Consider the following 15,060-nt stretch of genomic DNA (forward strand, 5'->3'; position numbering starts at 1 on the left):
TTTCCTGCCTCCACCCCAGGAGGATCAGATGCTGCTGCTGACCAAGGGAGAGGGCAGAGGAGGGAAATGACAAAGAGACAGAACCTAGCACTCCTACATTCTAGATTTTCCCAGCTTTGCACACCTTGTTCTCCTCCCCTAAGTTAGTCCTATGAGCAGAGGGTTGCCCACCACACCTGGCTAGCCCAGGGTCAGCGGAAGTGAGGGTTGGACCTGCCACTGTCCTAAGTAGCAAACATTGACTTCCATGGAGCCCCGCCCCAGGCTCAGGCTCCTTCCTTGTCTGAGGCTCTTCTCCCTGGAGTGGGCATGGCTCTGGACCTTTAAACCCCCTAGGAACCTGGCCTGCTCACACCTTCCAAAGGAGCCCCTGCTGGCACTTGCAGGAGGTTCAGCATTTTGGGGTGACACTGCCTAATGAAGCGGGTTCCAGTGCCCATTCCCCCAGGCAGTGGTTAGGGCGCTCCAAGTTGACTGCGGTGGAGCTGGCAGAGCAGACTCCCAGCACCAAGCAGGCATCCAGGTGGGTGCGGCCTGCGGTGGGCCCAAGGGCGCTGGAGGAGGTGAGGCGAGGGCCCCTCAGACCTGCAAGCTTGAAGGCGTCGGGCAGGCTTCCTGAGTGCCCACCAACGTGGCTCCCCCTGCTCACCCAGCCTGTCTCCTGGGGGCGGGGGCGGGGCCGGGGCCGGAACTCGGGACGCACTGTTGTTCCGCGGGGCGGGGCGGGACTGCCCCGGGAACTAGGGGGCGGGGTGGGGCCGGAACTCCGGGCTGCGAGGCAGCGAGCGCGGGGTTCAGTGTCCCAGCGGAGCCAGCCGCGTCGGCCGCCGAAATGGGGCAGATCGAGTGGGCCATGTGGGCCAACGAGCAGGCGCTGGCGTCCGGCCTGAGTGAGTGCGTCGGGCTCGGCACGCGGGCCGGGGCGGGGCGGGGCGGGGCGGGGGGCACAGGGACCTCAGGCTGCGAGGAAGGGATGGGGTGGGCTGGCGATGAGGACCTGGGGAATCAGCGACCCGAGGCTGCAGGCTGGGGAAGTTGGGGCGCCGAGACCCCAGGCTGCGGGCCGAGGGACCGGGTGGGCTGGACCGGGGCCGGGGAGCCAGGGTCCTGAGGGTCAGAGACTCCGGGCTGCAGGCCGGAGGTGGGAGTTGAAGCCTGGAGGTGGAGACCCGCAGCTGCTGGCGGGGGAGGTGAGCCAAGGGTGGGCTGGGTTCGGAGGCCCCGGCAGCGGGAGACCTCGGGGCTGCCGAGGTCCGGGAACCCTTCTGCGACTGCAGACCCGCGTGCCCCCGTCCCCTCCCCCGACGGCGGTCCCCTAGTCACCTCTCCACCCCGCCCGGACCTCTCCAGATAGAGGAAGTTGCAGCCCTGGGGGAAGAGGCTGTCGTCCCGGGTGGTTTCCGGAGAGTCACCGCCCTCCAGGATTGGGAAAACTGGGCGGGGACCACCTGCTCCCGCCACCCCTCCTGCCCTGGAGTGGGGCTTCCGCCCAGGGGCGCCAGGGGCGTCCCGCCCCCCCCCCACCCCCTTCCAGCTCTGAGTTTTCCAGGACATCTAAAACTTCCCGGAGGGAACCCTCTCAGCTCAACTTCCAGACTGCATCTGGGGAAGGATGACAGGCCCCCCAGTCACCCTGAGCCTGTGCTCAGGAGCTCTGGTGAAGAAAGCAGTGCGGTCTGCACCGTGTTGTACTGGGAAGGGGAACCTTTCAGGAGTTGTGGGTGAGCTGGGCCCAGGCAGGGTCGGCAGCAAGAGGAAGCTGCCCAGAGGCACTGCCCGCCTCCTGGGCCTGCCACTCCCAGGAAGGACCTGCACCTCGTGGGAGTGGGTGGGTGGGAAGATTGTGGGGGACGTGGTGATGAGCGGGGTCCCAGCCGCCACCATTGCCCTGAGAACCACCCTGAGAGCCCCCTGCCAGCTGGGGACTGGAGGAGCCTGGCAAAGCTCTGGGAGGGAAGGGAGTAGACATAAACGAAGTCCCTCTGGCCCCAACTGTAAGATCACATGTTGGTGTGAGCAGCTTTGGTGAGGCTCAGTGGTCTGTTCTGTGTGCAGGCAGCTCATCCCCCTTTTGGAACCTAGAGTACTGAGAGCTCAGTGGGTCAAATCATTCTTTTTTATTATTATTATTATTTAAATCATTTAAAAATTATTTTTATTGATTTCAGAGAGGAAGGGAGAGGGAGAGCTAGAAACATTAATGATGAGAGAGAATCATTTATCGGCTGCCTCCTGCATGCCCTACACTGGGGATTGAGCCTGAAACTCGGGCATGCGTCCTGACCAGGAATCGAACCGTGACCTCCTGGCTCATAGGTGGATGCTCAACCACTGAGCCACAGCCAGGCACAGATCATTCTCGCTTCTCCCAGAGCTGTCCGCAGGCTGTCCCCCTGCCTGCCACAGGCTGTGAGGCCTTAGACTGCCGCAGACCAGCCTCCCTTTGTCCTACAGCTCCACAACCCCTTCTCTACCCCCAGGAAGTAGAAGGTGACAGGGCTCCAACTGGAAGCTCTCTGAGAGGCCTGGGTTCTAGTCCCAGTGCGTGCAGATAGTGACCCTCCTAGTGTCCCCACTCATGGCATGCCCACTGTGTGCAGGTTGTTCCTTCCTTGCCTTAGCTAATGTTCAGTGTTGTGAGGCCAGAGCTGTTCTTACGTCCACTTTATAGACAGTAAAGTCAAGTCCTAGAGAATTTACAAGCTGTGACTCCATTTCCACCATCAAATAAGGCAGTTTGTTGGAAGGTCTCCCAGGGGCCCTTCCCCCTCTTGCTGACTTTTTTCCTGACTCAGAATAAACTGCAGGCACCTGGGACTGCTCAGGCCTAGCAAGGCCCTAATAGCAAGTGCATCCAACAGGCTTTTTTATTGCAGAAAATCCCATCTAATCAGAACATGTCACCTCCTGCTGAAAATACTGCAGTGGATTGTGAAGAAGAAAAGCCATATTCTGACTGCTCTGCCCCTACCCGCCTCCCTTCACGGTCACTCCAGCAGCACAGGCCTTCTTTCTGTTCCCGGATCTCCCGGACATACCCCAGGGTCTTTGCAGAAGCATTTCCTTCTGTCTGAAACATCCACGGCTGGCTCCTCCATTCATTTCTCAGTTCAGATATCACCTACTCAGAGAAGTCTTCCCAGAGCACCTGGACATCTCTGTCACAGTCCCTGTCCTAGTGCAGTGGTGGATGTTTATTTCTGTTCCCTCCTGAGACCATAAGCCCCCTGAGAGCTCAGGCCTTATCTGTCTAGTTCCCTGCACCTATAAGAGTCCCAGTACACAGTAGTGCTACCTGCTCATGCCTTCCTGGCCAACCAGTGGTATCTTGCTCCCCTTTTGCTAATGGCAGGCAACAAAACAGGCTAGAAAAGAGAAAATTATATCCCCAAAGATAAGTAGACCACAGGCTGACTGAACACATGGGGAGAACACCCTTCTCTCTTACAACTCATAGAAGTACGATGAGCAAACCAAAAGTTATTCCATAGTTGAGCTCAACTCCAAGAATAGGAAATCAGGCAACAAAAACAGTGAGGTTTCAAGGTGCTGTGCTGGGGTGGGAGGAAGAGGCCTGGGGAATCGGGACCGACAGAGGCTCAGGCTTTTACCCAGTGGGATTTGGGGGCCTCTGTGTAGAAAAAGGGCTGAAATGGAGCTGCATGCTTCCGGCCAGAGCTAGGAAAGGTTGCCTGTATAAGAACAGACTAGAAAACTATCCCATCCAAGGAAGCTTGTCATTTGTTGCCATTTGATGAAGAAAGGCACAAGACAAAACCCTCAGAAACTCAGGCCTGTGCTGTGCATGGGGTGAGGGCTGAACCCTACCCTTTAATATAAGGACCACTGACCAAGAAATTCGTATAAAGTCCACCCAGGACTGGAGAAGCCTATAGACCCCATAGAGGCAAATGTGAAACTGTTCTGTAAGGGCATTTCCTCAACCAGGGCACACAGATTAACAGGAAGACAAGCCCTGCTGGGCGCAGCTCGCAGACACCCACCATTTGAGGAAGCAGACACCATAGACTGGAGAATGTCCTCAGAACTGGTGCCATTAGGAAGAAACTTGAGAATATGGGTACATGTTTAAACTTGAGGGTGTGTTTGAAACTGTTCAAAGAGTTAAAAGAATAGAAAATTATACAGGACAAAACAAAAAATGACTAATACAGGATGTCCAGAAATAAACAAAATATAAAGTCATTAACGGTCAATGGATGAAGAGAAAATGGAAGGTGGATCTGAGGAAACCACAGAATGCGGCTGAGAGAAGTTGAGTCATGTACAATAGTACAAGAAGACCCAACAGCTACATAATGGCAGTTTCAGAGGAGAGAATAGAATGGAAGGAGGCAATGTAAAAGGGATAATGGATGAGAAATTCCAGAATTTAACAAGAAAACAAAGTTCCTTACAGAATAAAGGGATTTGTTTAAACCCCTTCTTTTTTTTTTTTTTCATAAATTTTATTGATTTTTTACAGAGAGGAAGGGAGAGGGACAGAGAGTCAAAAACATCAATGAGAGAGAAACATCGATCAGCTGCCTCCTGCACACCCCCCACTGGGGATGTGCCCGCAACCATGGTACATGCCCTTGACCGGAATCGAACCTGGGACCTTTCAGTCGGAAGGCCGACGCTCTATCCACTGAGCCAAACCGGTTAGGGCTAAACCCCTTCTTGTCACATTGTAATGAAAATACAGACCATTAAAGAACTTAAAATTTACCAGAGAATAAAATGGATTAGTATCTGACTGATTTCAGACTTATCATCAATAATAGATGCCAGCCGAAACCGGTTTGGCTCAGTGGATAGAGCGTCTGCCTGCGGACTGAAAGGTCCCAGGTTCGATCCCGGTCAAGGGCATGTACCTGGGTTGCGGGCACATCCCCAGTAGGGGGTGTGCAGGAGGCAGCTGATTGATGTTTCTCTCTCATCGATGTTTCTGACTCTATCTCTCTCCCTTCCTCTCTGTAAGAAATCAATAAAATATATTTTAAAAAAAAATAGATGCCAGAAGACAATGGAATAATATCTTTAGTATTGAGACAACATGAATTCAGTATCCAGATAAACTATTATTCCAGAATGAGGGCATTTTGAGGTATCTAGAGAGTTACTGCTAACAGACCATCACAGAAAGGACTACTAAAGGATGTACTTCAGCAAGAGGGAAACTGAATCCAGAAGGAAGGACTGGGATGCAAGAATGAAGACATTAGTGACTAAGTATTGTCTGTAAATAATTAATAATAATGGGTAATTTGGGAGTGAGATTGAAGTTAAACAGTCTAAAGCCCACATGTGGTTCAGGAAGAAGAATTTAAAATTAAAGTTCAATCAAGTCAGCGGAATAACAAGGACACTTGTTAAAGAGAAAACACAAAATAAGGTAAAACAAGTTCAAATTATCTTCAATCACAGTCAATGAAATCTGTTAAATTCACTACCAGATTGGTTAAAATATTAAAAATTCAGCTATATTAGCTTATTTGTAATAGCCCAAAACTGGAAGCAACCGAAATTTCCCATAGACAGAAGAACAGATAAATTGAGGTTGATTCATACAATAAAAAACTACACAAAAAGAATGAGCTAGTGATTCACCCAAATCACATGAATGACCTTGACAACCTGTTGAGCTAAAGAAGCCAGATCTAAGGTTCCAGTGTTGACCGGCACAAGAGAGCTTTCTGGGCTGATGGGAATCTTATGCCTTTATATTATACTGAATGTAAAAATTATATTTCAATATATATTGCTAGAAATTCTGGGGATGGATACACAACAGTGTGAAGGTACTTGATGCCACTGAATTGTTCCTTGAAATTTTTATGTATATTTTACCACAATAAAAAAAAAATTACTGCGGAAAAAAGGTCCACCAGGATCATACAGAGCTGAAAACAAAGGGAGGGGATAGCTGACAAGTCCTAACCAAAGAAGCATTAATGATTATCAGTATCAGACAAAAGTGAAAGTAAGGTGAAACGGAATAGAGACAGAACAGGAACACCATGCAACGAGGAGAGGCATCCATGGAGCAGACCCCACATCAGCTGTCAACGGTGTAGTCTTTACATGCAAAAACTCAACGATGGGGTCACAGCGCTCAAGAGTGAGTGTCCAGGCCCCTCTTCCTGCCCAGGGCTGTGAGCTGGCTCTCCCCCAACCGCTCCAGGGACACAGGCCCAGCTCCACCAGCCTCACCCCTTCCCCAGCTCACGTGCCTCTTCCTAGGGGAAGGCATCCTCCGTTATCTGTGGGCGTCTGTAGCCACCTGAGTCCACTTCCTGGTTGAGGGACTCAAGGGCAGCTCTGATGAGCTGATGGCCCAGCTGTGGGAGGGGGAGCACAAGGGGAGGTGGCTACAGCCGCCCGTGGGCCCCAGCCATGCAAGGATGGGGTGGGGGCATGTCTCTCCCATGGGTTAGGGCTTCTACTAACCTGTTTCTCTGCCCACAGTCCTCATCACGGGCGGCATCGTGGCCACTGCTGGCCAGTTCACCCAGTGGTACTTTGGCGCCTACTCCATGTATCCTCCCACTGTAGACCCCATGGGGCAGGTGGCACTGCCAGGGGTGGCACTAGTGGGCTGCGAACAGAGATGCCACTGCCGCTGGGGGCACAGCACTTCACAGTTTGCGGACTGCTGCTCACAGCCCTGGCTCTTCAGACTCAGCAGGATAGGCTCAGCTATAGTTTTGGAAGCCAGGGCTCAGCAGGGCATTGACTTGTCTGGCGCTGGCAGGGAGTGAGAGGTGTCAGCACCCCCAGGGATCCTCTCTGTACCCTCTTTTATCAGCCACCCTGTAGGCTGGCTGTTCCAGGTCCTCTGAAACCCAAGACAGGCATCGGGGAGGGAAGTGCAGGAAAGGCAGTGAAGTGGCCAGACCCATCGAATCCCATCTGGCTGTTCACCCGCAGCTGCTGCACCCGTTTCTCATCAGCAGAGGGGTTCACTGTGGCGCCTCTGGCTGAGCTGGGCTGTTCCTTAACTGCAGCTTCAGTGTAGCAGGAGTGTTCGTCTGCCTGCTGGAGTATCCCCGGGGGAAGAGGAAAAAGGGCTCCACCATGGAGAGATGGTGAGTCCCCCACCTGCTCTGGGCTTCATCCCAGGACACTACGAAGCTCCAGCACCAACCCATTTATCCTCCCGGGCAAACCGAGGCTGGTGCCTGCCCGCACAGCTGCTGTGGCCCACGGTCCCTGAGGAAAGAAGCTGGGGCGCTCTGGGGCAGGGTGGGAGGTGGGGTTGCTGAGTACAACCGTCTGTCTTCCCTCCCTCACTTGGTCTAGCGGACAGAAGTACATGACGAAAGTGGTGAAGCTGTTCGGGCCTCTCTCCAGGAATTACTACGTCCGGGCCTTCCTGCACCTTGCGTGAGTCCCCGCCTGCTCCTGGCCTGGCTGCCTGGACAGGGGCACTTGGGGCAAGTGGGGTCCCTCTCAGCCTAGCTGTTTCTCCAAACAAACCCAGGTCCCAGGCTCTGCCAGAGGTTCCCCAAACCTGTACTTGTCACCTCTTGCTAACAGTTCACCCCAAACCTTAGCAACTTAAACAGGAACAGTCAGGGTTCTGGGGTAGACGGAGCTCAGCTGGTAGTTCTCCCTCACGCACGTGACTGGTGGTGACTGCAGAGGCCAGAACACTCTGTGTCCCTGCAGCTGCCGGGGCGTCCCCCCAGCACGACGGCTGGACCAAGCGCAAGGGCCCCAAGATTGTTAGGGTACAAGTCAAGCAGAGGACAGCTCCAGGGACCCAAACTTAAAAGCCCAGCCTTGGCAGGGCCAGGTGGTCCCTGAGTCCAGGGTCATGGGGACAGCACACTTATGGTCGGTTTTGTCCTGAGATCTTATGGCCTCTGCCCAAGACCTGGACCCCCTGCAGACCCCCTGTGGCTGCTCTTCTGAGTCTCCCATCCTCTCCCCCTCCCCCAAGGCTGTCGGTACCAGCCGGCTTCCTGCTTGCCACCATCCTGGGGACAGCCTGCTTGGCCATAGCGAGTGGCATCTATCTGCTGGTGAGTGGTGTCTGTGGTCAGCCCCGCTGATGGTTGACACTTCAGTCCCTGCGGCCACCCGTGGGCTGAGCCAAGGCCAGGAGCCTGTGTCCTTGCTCATGCGATGGGGATGTCAGTGATGCTCCCTCACCCCCACCCCACAACAGGCCTGGGTGCCCTCGGGGCGGCTCCAGGCTGAGTGGGCCCCTGCCCTCCCTGGCTACCCTCCTAGGCCTCTTCCACCCTGTGCGCTGCCTGGCTTCTTGATTCAGCTTGATGGACACGCTGGCCTGACCTCCCTGTCCTGCTCCTGGGGGTGTCTGGGAATGTGTACCTGGAAGTGACCTCCAGGAGGTCTTTCTGAAACCCAGGGATTCCTAGCTCCCTCTTCTTTTCAGGGCCCCCTGTCCCCTGATAGGGGTGGGGGCTATGTTGGGGATGGACCCCAGAGGCCCCCCAGGGCCCAGCCACTCTGTGTCCTGCAGGCGGCCACCCGTGGTGAGCAGTGGACTCCCATCGAGTCCAAGCCTAAGGAGCGGCCTCAGGTGGGGGGTACCATCAAGCAGCCACCCAGCAACCCCCCACCCCGGCCCCCAGCCGAGGCCCGCAAGAAGCCCAGTGAGGAGGAAGACGAGGCGGCAGCAGCAGGAGTCTCCAGTGGCCCCCAGGAAAACCCTATCCCAGTGACCGATGAGGTTGTGTGAACTACTCCGAGTGGCTGCTGGCTCGTGTTGCTTTTCGGTGGGGGGACCCACCCAGACCCCAAAGGTACCCCCTTGCCTGCCCTGCGGAACCACAGGCCCTCTCTTGGTGTCATTCCCAGAAGCCTATCTTTTCTCAATGGTACTTGAAATCACAAGCATCTTTTATTCCATGAAATACAGTTTCTGAAATTCCAAGTATTGAGTTTCTACTCTGGCAGTGAAGTTCCCAGGCCTGGGAGGAGGGAGTGTGTGCCCCCCACCAGCTCTCCTGGATCTGCCCAGACTCACCTTCAAGAACCCCCAGTCCCACCTGAGCAGCTGAGTGAAGTGGGAAAGCAGGGGAGCAAGGGGAGGCCCCAGGGAGCCCAGCAGCCTTCACCTTGGGTGCCACCTGTGGGGGCTTCAGGTCTGCCCTTGCCTCTCCAGTCCTGAGGCTGCAAACACACACTAGACACCTCTCTCTCTCTGTCTCTTTCGCTCTCTCTCTCCCCCCAGGAAGGCCAGCTGTGGTCCTCCTGGACACTGCCTGCTGCTCCCCAGCCGGGAGCCCCAAGATTTGCCTGCCTTTAGCTCACACCCCAGCCCGGAAGCCCCTTCCTCCTCGATGGGCTCTCCCCGGGCACTCACTCCCCCAAAGTCTGGGAAAGCCCTTAAACCCTTTGCCTCCTGTCTGCCCCGCCTGCTCTCAGCAAACCCTACTCTCAGAACTGGGGGTCTTCTAACATTTCAGGACCAACACGCCACTGTGCCAGCCCTGCCCCAGGAAATGGCCACTGCAGCCTCCAGGACAATAAAACCACAGGCCCCCTTGACACCCCTGTATGTACCCCCACGCCCCCTCGGGGCTCTGTCTTCATAAATCTACTCGTCACCTCCCACTCTGCCCTGTCCCTGCAGGCAGTTTCCAGCACTGCAGTTGACCTGCTGGCACCCACTCAGAAACACAGACTCCCACAGTCTAGGACAGATACTCTACTCCCTGGCCCCACAGTTACTGCCTGCTCCTCGGCTTCAGCCACACTGACCACCCTTGACCCTCAGACACAGGCTGCCTTCTCAGGGCCTTGCACAGGCCATTCCCTCTGCCTGGAACACAGATCCCTGGCTGGCCATCCTGGCCTTTGCCCAGGTGGCCTCCACGGCCTCCCTGACCCTCTGGAATTGCAGCCCCTGCCCCTTCCCTGCATCACTGTCCACCGAGGGAGCACTTTACTGCTTGTCCTGTGGTCGTCAGTCACCCCCGTGTGTGGGCAGGCAGAGATCTATCCGCTTTGTTCACTGCTCTGCTCCCAGTGCCCACACACAGAAGCTCAGTAAACATGTGCCGATCTCAGTCCTTCCAGGCTCTTCCCAGGCACTTGCACACAATGAGCATTAATCAGTGGGTGGAAACCCCACGGCCCCAAGTCAGCCTTGGAGCTGCCTGGGCCTGAGCCTCACAGGCTGCCCCAGGGCCCCTTCCACAGCTGCTGAGGCCACACTCCTGGAACCTGAACTGAACGCCTCCAGCAGTAACGAGCCTGAACGGGCAGATATGGGACTTGTGCAGTGAGAGCACAGGCTGGGTTGTCAGGTAGCCAGTGGGGCACCTGGCCTGGGGGTGTTGGCCTGCTTGGCTGCCCCTGGTCTGGCAGGTCACCAATGGTGAACAGAAGCCCAAGGGGATGCCTGGGACATGGGGCGGCCTTTGGAGCTGCCTGGGGCTCTGCTGGGGTTGGGGAGCATGACTCAGATACCTGAAGGTGATGGCAGTCACCCTGGCTGCAAAGCCACCCCCCTGGGAGTTACCCTCAGAGATGCATGTCCCAGGGGTGGAGAGGGTGCTCACTGTCGTTGCATAGGTTTGGCCACGCCTTGGGCCTGTCAGTAGAGGAGAGCCGGCCTACGTCACATCGGCTGGGCTGTGGGAGTGAGGGCCATCCCCGGGCCCCAGAGCCATCGCTAGGGGGTATCGCCAGGTGGAAACTAGGGGCCAGCAGGGCACACCTGTGCTCCACTCTACAAACTCATTCCCCACCTGGTCGTTCGTGGGGTTCCTACATAGACTTTTCTGGACACACCAGAATCGGGCCACAGGGCCATCTGGGGGCCAGGGCCTGGCAGAAGTGCCATGGACGCTGTGCTCCACGGGGTGTTTATCATTTTAATGACACACATTTACAACAAATAGTTTTAGAAATACAGGGGTGGTGGGGAAAGGAGCTTGGGGGATCCCAGAGGGACCACCAAGGTGGGGGCCATCAGAACACATTTTCTGTTGTTTTAAGAAGTTATAGAAAAATAACATTCCTCTAGCCCACTGTCTGCGTGAAAAGGTAACAATGTGGAGAGGGGGCTGACTAGCGCAGGGTCACTTGGCCCTTCCCGTGCCCAATCTTCACGGTTCTTCCCTCAAACTAGAGGCGTGGAGCCCTGGTACCCGCCCAGGGTCCCTGGGCAGCAGAAGCAGGGCCACCCAGGGCATATAAATAGCCAATAAATACACATAAATAGGAGGGGCTCTCTCTGCAGAGAGATCCCCACTGTCCAGTCTGGAAGGTGATCCCCGCCCACAGCACAGCGGGACAGCTGGGGCCAGTGGTCACCGTACCACCCTGGGCAGGACGCAGGTGCAGCCGATGGGCACTCTGATGGACTCCGCGTGGAAGGCAAAGGCCCCGGGCGTGGGCACCCCGGATGCGTCCAGGGAGCAGGGCCGGCGGCGCAGCACCAGCAGGCTCTGGTGCAGCGGCACGGAGTTGAGCGCTGCCGTCTCGCGGCCGGTCCTGGCGTTGATGCAGCCCCTGCACAGACACTCAGCGACGGCCAGCTTCTGTGGGTAGCGGTTCTCGTCCGTGTCCACGCTGCCGGGAAAGACTGGTGAGGCCCTGCCGAGAGCCTCAGCAGGCCTGTTCCTCCCTGCCTGTTGTACCCCATGGCTGCCCCACACTCTCAGGGTACTCCCGGCCTGAGTGAGAGCTGAAGCGTCAGGCTGCTGGGAGCCCTGTAAGTGATGATTGCCCTCTCAGAGGCCTCCCTCCGTTCCGCCCTCTGAGCCCAGCCCAACCCTTGCAGGGGCTCAAGTGAGGACCCCCGATTTTCCTAGGGGACGCTGGTACCCAAGGTCTGAGCTAAGATCTGAGACAACAGTGGCAAGGAGGAGCTCATCGGATGGAGCCTTACCCTCCAGGGCAGGGCCCTGGCTGGACAGAGGTCAGGACGCTCATCCCATTGAACTGGTGAAACAGACTCGCAGAGCCTTCTGGAAGCCAGTGCCCGGAAAGGGGAGGGAGCAGCCCAACGCCCACCGTGGGGATCCAGTGCCCAGGGAGCCCAGCCCTCACCGGTATCGCCAGGGCGAGATGGAGCGCTGGTGGATGTCGGCTTCTAGCACCTCCTCAGGCTGCAGCACCGGACACTGGGTCCCAGCTGGGGACCTCTCCTGCCACCTCCTACGGCCCACTGCCTCCAGGCTGGACACCAGGGCTACTGGCAAAGTCTGCTCCCACTTGGCAGCTCGAGCCAGCAGGTGTGCGGGAGCCTGGCCCAGGGGCAGCTCCTCGGCTGAGTAGCAGCGTGGGGCCCCATGGGTGTGGCTGTGGGGGCCTCCCCAGAGTGCGGAACCGTGGTGGGCCAGGCCAGCAGATAGCCAGAGCAGAAGCAGAAAGCCAGGGAGGAGCTGGTGAAACAGGTGGTGGGCTGTCAGGGGGTGCCCAGTGAGGAAGGCACCTCGCTGCCACCCTCGCTTGCCCTGCTCTCTGTGGAAAGGTAGGGTATAGCCCACTCTCTACAGTTGGGGAAACTGAGGCCTAGAGAGGCTAGACCCTTAGCCAAGCTCCCCAGTGGACCAGAGCTCCTGGGTCCTGGCTCCCTCCTGCCCCAAGATTTGAAGGGGCTTCCTGGACCCCATCCCAACATCACTAGCCCGGAGCTCAGGGAACTGCCAGTCCTTCTGGGCCAGATGGCACCATCCAGGTGGGGGCGTGGGGAGAGACGGCTCACCATCTCCGTGGTGGCGGTGGCGGCTGGACTCTGAGCAGCTGGTGTGTGCCTGGTGCAGTTGCAAGCACACCTGGCTGTGGTCCTGGAATGCACCAGGTGCTAGACCTGGCCGTGGCCAGCTGGCAGCGCCCTTTATACCTCTGGCCACACCTGGGGAAAATCCGGCATCATTGCTTCCTCCTTGGGAAGTGCCCAGCCCCAGCTTCCTTCTTCCCTCCCTTTGGGTCTCTACTGACTGTCCCCTCCTCTGAGCCCAGGGAAGGAGAAGCCCACCCCTCACTCCAGACCCCCTTTCACGTCCAATTACTCTCCCTCCTCCACTCAGAGGGACTCTACCCCAGGCTAAGCACCTGTGGATGGAGTTGAAAACAGGTCCTGCCTACATAACATTCTTGAACTTTGTGTGAAGGATTCTTGCTGAGCCTCCTGCAGCTCGCTTCTGATTCCACTGGTAGGTCTATATCTGGACCTGCTGACCTGGGTGCCTGGCGGAGCCTGCTCATCCCACCTGCAGCAGTGCTCCTCCAGGACGGCGTTCTCCTGCCGGCAGGGGACATGAGGTTGGTTCCATTTCTCATCTAAGATGACGAAGGTCAGGCGAACACTAGCGTCTGTCTCTACCTGCACAGGTGGGAGAAGTTCCAGGAGAGACTTGGGGGGCTGGGCCAGTGAGCATCTTCAGGTTTCTACAGGGTGGGGCAAAGGTAGGTTTACAGTTGTAGTCGAAACATAGAGTTTATTCTTTTTTTTAAAAATATATTTTATTGATTTTTCACAGAGAGGAAGGGAGAGAGACAGAGAGTTAGAAACATCGATGAGAGAGAAACATCGACCAGCTGCCTCCTGCACATCTCCCACTGAGGATGTGCCCGTAACCCAGGTACATGCCCTTGACCGGAATCGAACCTGGGACCCTCCAGTCCGCAGGCCGACGCTCTATCCACTGAGCCAAACCAGTTTCGGCTATTCTTTATTCTTTATTAATTACTGCATTATTTTTCATATGAACAACTGTAAAGCTACTTTAGCTCACCTTGTATTTGGGCATCTGTTTTTCCTTTCTTTCTTTCTTTCTTTCTTTCTTTCTTTCTTTCTTTCTTTCTTTCTTTCTTTCTTTCTTTCTTTCTCTCTCTCTCTCTCTCTCTCTCTCTCTCTCTCTCTCTCTCTTTCTTTCTTTCTTTCTTCCTTTCTCTTTTCTTTTCTTTCTTTTTTCCCTCCCTCCCTCCCTCCCTCCCTTCCTTCTTTTTTCTTAAACAAAAGTTCAAGCTAAGATGATTGAGATGGAGGGGATGAAAATGCCTTGGAAATATTTATTTATTTATTTATTTATTTATTTATTTATTTATTTATTTATTTATAGAGGAAGGGAGAGAGAAGCATGGATTGGCTGCCTCCTGCACGTGGCCTGAAGGGGAACTGACCCACCACCCCTTGGTGTACGGGAGGACACTCCAACCAGCAGGCACAGAGGCCAGGCGTGCCTTGGAAACTGAAGTGCAGTGCACCTATGTCAGGAGGCTTTATGTAAGGAGCTCCAGGAGCCCACCTGCATTCCACCCACTCAGTGCTGCTGGAGGGAAGAGGGGTGCTGGGCTGCCTTTGTGATCCTGAAAAGGAGTTTGGAGCCAGATCTTGCAAGGTTTTGAATGGGGTTTGAACATTATCCTGGAGAGGGCTGCCTGGGGTCCATGGGCACTCTCCAGGATGAGGGCCTGTCTCTCCTGGTCTCAAATCAGAGTCTAAAATGTCCGGCTGAGGAGAGTCGGGGGTGGTGTGGGGTGTCTTTCTTCGCCTGCTGGCAGGTGCCAGAATGTACATACTGTGACATTGCCATTCTCTTTACATTTGAAACTGCATAACTGATGTGGCATGAAGACCCCTGAGGGGGGGGCCCGGAGAAGGCCCCTGGTCACCCGGCTCTCCCAGCTTCTCCACTCAGCAGTGTGTGACTCTGGGCAAGGACTTGCTCTCTCTGGGCCTCAGTACCTGCACCTGTAAGCAGGGCTAAGCTGCCCTCTGGGGAGCAGGTGAGGATTTTTCTGAATGATGGGTGGATGGATGGAGAGATGCATTGAGTCTCCAGGATGGCCTCTCCTATAGTGCCCCTACCCATCCACCCTCTGCTTGCATGCTTCCTGCAATGGGAAGCTCACCCTCTGCATTAGTTTGCTAGGGCTGCCATAATAAGGTACCACAAATTAGGAGGCTTAAAGCAACAGATAATTATTCTCTCACAGTTCCGGAGGCCAGAAATCCAAAAACAAAGTGTCAGCAGGTTGGTTCCTTCTGGGTTCTCAGTGAGGATTCTTCCTGCCTCTTCCAGCTGCATGTGGCTGCTGGCGATCCTTGGAGTCCTTGGTTTGTAG

At 55.7% G+C, this 15,060-nt stretch overlaps 2 protein-coding genes across 3 annotated transcripts; one reads left to right on the forward strand and one right to left on the reverse strand.

Annotated features, from left to right (window-relative positions):
* The first annotated feature begins 750 nt into the window (after positions 1 to 750).
* On the forward strand, positions 751 to 8,777 carry CYBA (cytochrome b-245 alpha chain). Of its 2 annotated transcripts, none has more exons than XM_070398381.1 (6): positions 751 to 890; positions 6,472 to 6,541; positions 7,017 to 7,091; positions 7,306 to 7,389; positions 7,949 to 8,030; positions 8,495 to 8,777. In XM_070398381.1, exons 1-6 carry the CDS (start codon positions 833 to 835, stop codon positions 8,711 to 8,713), a joined length of 588 nt encoding a protein of 195 aa, XP_070254482.1. In that variant the 5' UTR covers positions 751 to 832; the 3' UTR covers positions 8,714 to 8,777. The 2 variants fall into 2 exon arrangements, with proteins under 2 accessions (XP_070254482.1, XP_070254484.1); XM_070398383.1 differs by lacking the exon at positions 751 to 890 and adding an exon at positions 5,010 to 6,124.
* A 2,517-nt stretch (positions 8,778 to 11,294) lies between these two features.
* On the reverse strand, positions 11,295 to 13,742 carry IL17C (interleukin 17C). Its single transcript, XM_070398924.1, has 4 exons — positions 13,728 to 13,742; positions 13,172 to 13,315; positions 12,037 to 12,371; positions 11,295 to 11,556 (listed from the first exon to the last, which is right to left on the reverse strand). Exons 1-4 carry the CDS (start codon positions 13,740 to 13,742, stop codon positions 11,295 to 11,297), a joined length of 756 nt encoding a protein of 251 aa, XP_070255025.1.
* Positions 13,743 to 15,060: the final 1,318 nt, after the last annotated feature.

This window comes from Myotis yumanensis, unplaced genomic scaffold, assembly GCF_028538775.1.
Source record: "Myotis yumanensis isolate MYYU_CA2020_CCGP unplaced genomic scaffold, mMyoYum1.0.hap1 SCAF_18, whole genome shotgun sequence".
In the NCBI taxonomy this organism is placed as follows: Eukaryota; Metazoa; Chordata; class Mammalia; order Chiroptera; family Vespertilionidae; genus Myotis; species Myotis yumanensis.